Here is a 7,500-nt window from a genome sequence, read left to right on the forward strand (position 1 = left end):
GCAGGAGGAGACTGAGGCTCGCGAGGACGCAGGAACCGCCGGCAGCGCAGGAGGACGTCGCAACTACGTGACCCTGGAGAGGCGCCGCCGGCCGGGAGCCGTGTCCGAGGACTCGTCCGCCACCGAGGCCCCCTTCGAGTCTTTCGAGCCGACCCAGCCTTCCCTTGAGTACGTGACCATTCGGCGTGACCGTAACAGGACCCCTCCCCCCTCCTCCCCCTCTGAGACCCCTCTCTCGCCCTCCTCCCCTTCGGAAGAGCCCCAGGAGACGAGGCCCTCCCAGGACCCCACCACCCCCAGGTACCGTCAACCAGTGTTTCAAGAGAGGCTGCCGGGAGCTTCAGAGGAACTCGCTTTCCCTTTCCATCCTGAGGCGTTGCTTGAGTCTCGAGTGGGCGGAGGACGACGCTGCTTCTGCCTGCCTTGTCTCTCTCTCGCGTTCGGTGCTGCTTCTGCTTAATCGTTAATCATTCTTTTTTGCAGTTGCTTCTTTCTTGCTATCAATTACTCCTTTTTATCTTTACGTGGTGTAACACTTTCCTCCTCTTTAAGTAACTGTTGGTGTGGTGGCGATGATAAGTATAAAGCTTAACAAATTTTGCTACTATTATTGTGAAGTTGTTGATGATATTGATGCTAAAAATTAAACAAAGTATTATCATTATTAATTTAAAAATGTACTAACTCTGCTACAATGCTTCTACTTCTATCACTGCTACTACTGTTATGATGATGATGGTGGTTATAATTATTATGATTGTTATCATTTTTATTATCATTATTATCAATGTGATTTTATTACTATCATTATACCATTCTTGTCATTATCATTATTATTTCCATTGTTATTATTATTATTATGATTATCATTATCAGTATCATTACTATCATTATCATTATAATTATTATGATCGTTATAATTATTATTATCAATATTATTATTATCATCATCATCATCTTTATTATCATCATGAATATTATTACTGTTGCGCTTAATTGTTGTTATTAGTAGCACTGGTAGTAGTAGTAGAGCAAAAATGTAAATATGTAATTTTACTGAATGAAGAAACACCTTCTGACCTATGGTCCCATCTTATAGGTACGTGACCCTGCAAAGAGGTCGCGGGACGACTTCACGACCCGCCACGACCGTCGAGGAAGAGATCCAAACGACCTTTGAGGACACGACCGTCGCCGCGACCTTCCCCGTAAGTGCGCCCTCCGTCAAGTACCGCCCACTTGTGGTACGACCCTCATCCACCCCCTCCGGCATTGCCACGCCCACCCCTATCTTGGATATTGAGGAAAACCTTTTGCATGAAGTCAGCCCTCCCGGTCCTGCTGATCAGAGGCCCTCCCTGTCCCTTTCCGCTGATCAGCAGACGTCAGATGTTCAACCCCCCCTTCACCCGGCACATGATAGCCCTCCTCCTCCTTCCTCCTCTCTTCAGACGACCCTTGAGTCGCCGGAGCTTTTAGCTCAAGATTTCGCGGAAGACCAACGTGACCTTTATGACCCAAGCGAACTAACCGGATCGGCGGACCCCGTTCTAAGTGGAGTCAGCTCGAGGCCACAGGTCGTAGAGGGGGACCATGAGAACGATCTCGTAGTAAAGGTCGTGCGGGGTCGTCAACGGGTCAGGGTGACGACAGCGTCCTCCCACACGACGGTTAGTTCCGTGCCAGAGTCGGTGGCCGTGACCCCTGTTAACCTGAGACCTGATGTTGATTCTGCTCAAGACTATGAAAATGTTATCACCCCAGAGGATAGTGTCGATCATCAAACTCTTATGCCGGTGCCAGTGTCAGGTTTTAGAGAGGTGTCAGTTTCACATGATATTAACGAGTCTGGTGTCAGAGGCACCGATGGTGCTTCTGTTTCTCCTACTGGTGTCAGGGGCACTGCTATTGTCGCTGGTACTATTGATGTCAGCGGTTTTACTGTGCCTCAAGCTGGAACGAGGAGGACAGGTTCTTCTCGGGGCTCAATCGACACCAACGAAGTAGTCGCAACTCTTGACGCGACTGATGCCAGGGTAGACACTATCAGCCGCGGCACTGCATCTTCCCATGGCAGTGCTCGTTTGTCTGATACTGTTCTTTCTCATGACGACGGTTTTGCTGTCGCCACTGATACCTCTAGCTCGCATATTGCTGCTGATACCCGTGGCAGGATTACCGCCAGTGATAAACATACATCTCATGAAACTAGTGCCTCCCGCGGCACTTCTGCCTCTCTTGGGACCGTATCTCATGAAACTGCTACTCATGATGATATTGACATTGCTACATCTCGTGGCGCTGATATTGCCCATGTCTCAACCACCTCCCAAGGCACTGCTGGTGCGCATTCCATCGATGCCTCTCTTGGCATTCTGGACCTTGGCGATTCTGTTTATGGAACAGTTACAGCCTCTCGTGGCACTGCTACATCACGTGGCACTGCTGTTTCGCCCGCTAGTTCTGCTTTTAGTGGCACAACTGATTCAGATAATACCATTACTTCTCATACCATTGCCTCTCATGACACTACCAGTTCACGTGGCACTGTTGCCTCTCATGACACTACCAGTTCACGTGGTACTGTTGCCTCTCATGACACTACCAGTTCACGTGGTACTGTTGTCTCTCATGACACTACCAGTTCACGTGGTACTGTTGCCTCTCATGACGTTGCCACTTCACGTGGCACTGTTGCCTCTCATGACGTTTCCAGTTCACGTGGCACTGTTGCCTCTCATGACGTTTCCAGTTCACGTGGCACTGTTGCCTCTCAAGACGTTTCCAGTTCACGTGGCACTGTTGCCTCTCATGACGTTGCCACCTCACGTGGCACTGTTGCCTCTCATGACGTTGCCACCTCACGTGGCACTGCTGTCTCTCAAGACGTTTCCAGCTCACGTGGCACTGTTGCCTCTCATGAGATTGACACCTCACGTGACACTGTTGCCTCTCATGACGTTGCCAGTTCACGTGGCACTGTTGCCTCTCATGACGTTTCCAGCTCACGTGGCACTGTTGCCTCTCATGACGTTGCCAGTTCACGTGGCACTGTTGCCTCTCATGACGTTGCCAGTTCACGTGGCACTGTTGCCTCTCATGACGCTGCCAGTTCACGTGGCACTGTTGTCTCTCATGACGTTGCCAGTTCACGTGGCACTGTTGCCTCTCATGAGATTGACACCTCACGTGGCACTGTTGCCTCTCATGAGATTGACACCTCACGTGGCACTGTTGCCTCTCATGACGTTTCCAGTTCACGTGGCACTGTTGCCTCTCATGAGATTGACACCTCACGTGGCACTGTTGCCTCTCATGACGTTTCCAGCTCTCGTGGCACTGTTGCCTCTCATGACGTTGCCAGTTCACGTGGCACTGTTGCCTCTCATGACGCTGCCAGTTCACGTGGCACTGTTGCCTCTCATGACGTTGCCACTTCACGTGGCACTGTTGCCTCTCATGACGCTGCCAGTTCACGTGGCACTGTTGCCTCTCATGAGATTGACACCTCACGTGGCACTGTTGCCTCTCATGACGTTGCCAGTTCACGTGGCACTGTTGCCTCTCATGACGTTGCCAGTTCACGTGGCACTGTTGCCTCTCATGACGCTGCCAGTTCACGTGGCACTGTTGCCTCTCATGACGCTGCCAGTTCACGTGGCACTGTTGCCTCTCATGACGTTGCCAGTTCACGTGGCACTGTTGCCTCTCATGACGTTTCCAGTTCACGTGGCACTGTTGCCTCTCATGAGATTGACACCTCACGTGGCACTGTTGCCTCTCATGACGTTGCCACCTCACGTGGCACTGCTGTCTCTCAAGACGTTTCCAGCTCACGTGGCACTGTTGCCTCTCATGACGTTTCCAGTTTACGTGGCACTGTTGCCTCTCATGAGATTGACACCTCACGTGGCACTGTTGCCTCTCATGAGATTGACACCTCACGTGGCACTGTTGCCTCTCATGACGTTTCCAGTTCACGTGGCACTGTTGCCTCTCATGAGATTGACACCTCACGTGGCACTGTTGCCTCTCATGAGATTGACACCTCACGTGGCACTGTTGCCTCTCATGACGTTTCCAGCTCTCGTGGCACTGTTGCCTCTCATGACGCTGCCAGTTCACGTGGCACTGTTGCCTCTCATGAGATTGACACCTCACGTGGTACTGTTGCCTCTCATGACGTTTCCAGTTCACGTGGCACTGTTGCCTCTCATGACGCTGCCAGTTCACGTGGCACTGTTGCCTCTCATGACGCTGCCAGTTCACGTGGTACTGTTGCCTCTCATGACGTTGCCACTTCACGTGGCACTGTTGCCTCTCATGACGCTGCCAGTTCACGTGGCACTGTTGCCTCTCATGAGATTGACACCTCACGTGGCACTGTTGCCTCTCATGACGTTGCCAGTTCACGTGGCACTGTTGCCTCTCATGACGTTTCCAGTTCACGTGGCACTGTTGCCTCTCATGACGTTGCCAGTTCACGTGGCACTGTTGCCTCTCATGACGTTGCCAGTTCACGTGGCACTGTTGCCTCTCATGACGTTGCCAATTCACGTGGCACTGTTGCCTCTCATGACGTTGCCAGTTCACGTGGCACTGTTGCCTCTCATGACGTTGCCAGTTCACGTGGCACTGTTGCCTCTCATGACGTTGCCAGTTCACGTGGCACTGTTGCCTCTCATGACGCTGCCAGTTCACGTGGCACTGTTGCCTCTCATGACGTTGCCAATTCACGTGGCACTGTTGTCTCTCATGACGTTGCAAGTTCTCGTGGTACTGTTGCCTCTCATGGCGTTTCCAGCTCCCGGGGCACTGTTGCCTCTCACGACGTGACCAGATCACGTAACACTCTTACTTCTCATGGTGTTGATACCTCTCTTGGCACTAGAGTCACAACCGCTGGAGATTCTTTCACCATTAATTCTGACATACAGACACACATTCAGTCACAATACGAGAGCAGTCAGGCAGCTTCTTCCGCTAATGTGCAGGGGTCACACAACGACCATACTGGCACTCCGGACGACTATGTGTTGACGTCTGATCTCTTAGAACATAGTGACCCCAAACAGAGTCTTGACCTCGCATCTGGTGGTGATGACCCTGCCCTCGAGCTGACCTCGCGTCCGGTGTCCGACCTAGCAACCGCCCAGCCCCCAACTTCGACTTTAGAGATCGCTGAGGAGGTGTCTGTTTTGGTGACGGGCGAAGCTAGTGAGTCCAGTGTTCCCCAGTCCCTCGAGGGGAAGGAATCCTCCACCTCCTCCCTCTCTCCTTCCTCCGCCTCATCTTCATTTTCTTCTTCCTTTTCCTCTTCCCTCTCCCCCTCTACCTCATCCTTTGGTTCTACTGATCCCTCTCTCCATCTAACCGTGCATGGTACAGGACACACTCTTGAACATGAGGGAAAACTACAACTAGTGCATGAAAGTTCCGTTCCCGGCGGTGTTAACGAGAAGAGCCCCTCTCCCTTAGTGCATGGTTCACAGCATGACTTGGAATCCGAAAGGCGCATGGCTGTAAAGACGGCGACGGAGATGGCGAAGGTGCATGCTAACACGAAACCCCAGCGAGGCCGCGCAGAGGAAGGGCCACCCCGCCTGCATGATGCTCTCTCTCCCCAGGAAGGCGATGCCCTCGGAGTAACTAGTGGTGGTGCGGCGTATGAGGATTACTATTACCTCGACGATCTTTCCTACGATGATGAAGCAGCCACCTCTTCTCCAGCTAAGCCACAAACCATATCCGATACCACTACTACTACCACCACAACCACAACTACTACACCTATCCCAACAACAACCACAACCACTACCACAACACCACCGCTAACTACCACTACACGCAGGACACTGAGGCCCCGAACACGTACACGCGTTAGAGGCCGCCCAGTAACAGGCTCCAATAGCCGTCGCCAGGAGTCGTCTGCAGGTCCTGGGGAGCGCAGAACCACTCTTCGCCGCCGCCTGCCGTCCTCCACATCCACAACTGCCGAGGAAGAAACTGTCACAGAAGCTTCATTGACTAAAGAGGAGATTGTGAAGGATGTGGAGGTGGCACAGGAGGAGAAGGAGGTTCTGGCGACTCCCACTGCCGGTAGACGACCCGGCAGACTGAGGCCCAACAGACCCAAGCCACAGACACGGAGAAGGATTGTCGTAAGGAAGAGAGTCGAAGACGACGGCAGATCAGATCAAGTAATTATTCCTTTCCATCTTCTTCTGGTGGTGGTTTTGTAGTAATGTAAGATACATTTTACAGCGTAGACCATGACTGTAAATATTGTAGTTATACACGCACACGAACCTTGGCAGCCTTCCATCCCCCTGTCACTTTGTCCCTGCCCCATCCATTCCTCACGTTGTTATGTTCTTGGAAAAGAAAGTGCATTATGTAAATACCTGTAGTTTGTACGTAGAGACCTGCATCCCCAAACCCTGTACTGACTAGCCACTAAGGACTAAATCACAACATGTATTGCAGTTCCTGTAACAAGTATGTATCACTTATGTAGTAGTAATGTGTAGCACCTCACGATCTGCACTCTTATCAGCCTTCTTAGAAGTGCGATAAGCTGTCTCGAGACTAAGCTTGTTTCTTCACGTATATGATGGCATGAGAGTAACGTCAATAACCTGTTGACCTGACGCCTGACGACCCCCTTATTTTACAAGAAAGACCATGACCCGGTATGACCTTTTGCTGCAAATAAAAATGACATCCCAGACTTCGACGGACTTCGTCTTTGTTTCAGGACTTGATGTGTGTGGGATACAGTCAGAACTCTTCGGGACAGACTTTTCCCACGAGTTTGATCAGCCTGTGTTCACTGATCGCTCTCCAGTTTGTTCTGGTATAAATGACAAATCTCTTCCAGATCCCAACCCAAAAAATACGCGTTGTTGGTAAGAGAATGTTCCACATTGTTTCGACTTATTCATGTGTGCATTTTTATTCCTTTTATGCATTTTCCACACCCCCCCTACCATATTCGATAGCCAGCAATCATTTCTTTGGGACTCCTTGACCTCGGCCTCTTGGGACAGCTCTGACCTGCAGGTGACTAGTATAGAGGACTTCCCCCGGACTACTTGGGACTTTCTCTCGGCGTGAAGGAAACCTCTTGACTTCAACGACCTTCAGGATATTCCTTTTCATGTCTATGGCTGACTGAACTACTTGGAATGAGTGTTTCTTGCGGAGTTTACGAATACGCCTTTGTGTTCTCTTGTTTCCATTGTTTTTTGACAACTTAACTTTGTTAAATAAAATAAATATGTATATCGATTAAATACGTACGTAGGTTATTATAGAAATAGAAATAGAAATCTAGTGAATGAGAGAGTACGTGATTCACAGTATATAAAGATATACTAGTTTGTATTATGTACTGTAGTTATGTATGTATGATTTTATTTTATTTTTTCAAGTATGCTGGTGAAAGTTAAGCTTTTTGCTCCAGGCATTTGCTTTTATAACAGAATCATTGCTTTTCTG

The 7,500-nt window shown here is 50.1% G+C and overlaps 1 protein-coding gene across 7 annotated transcripts in view; it reads left to right on the forward strand.

The window, feature by feature from the left end:
- Positions 1-7,500, forward strand: part of Cht6 (Chitinase 6) — a 50,434-nt gene that overhangs the window by 41,266 nt on the left and 1,668 nt on the right. For 2 of the 7 annotated variants that reach the window (XM_086537374.1, XM_086537377.1), the window contains 3 exons: positions 1-300; positions 1,100-1,208; positions 5,628-6,200. The exon at positions 1-300 is cut by the window's left edge and continues 135 nt beyond it. In XM_086537374.1, coding sequence (XP_086393500.1) covers positions 1-300; positions 1,100-1,208; positions 5,628-6,200 — 982 coding nt within the window. The remainder of the gene's footprint in view (positions 301-1,099; positions 1,209-5,627; positions 6,201-7,500) is intronic. The other 5 variants (XM_086537378.1, XM_086537380.1, XM_086537379.1 and 2 more) reach the window with 3 other exon arrangements.

Source organism: Penaeus japonicus, unplaced genomic scaffold, assembly GCF_977035675.1.
Source record: "Penaeus japonicus unplaced genomic scaffold, GWHDUDI00000001_assembly GWHDUDI00000005, whole genome shotgun sequence".
NCBI lineage: Eukaryota > Metazoa > Arthropoda > Malacostraca > Decapoda > Penaeidae > Penaeus > Penaeus japonicus.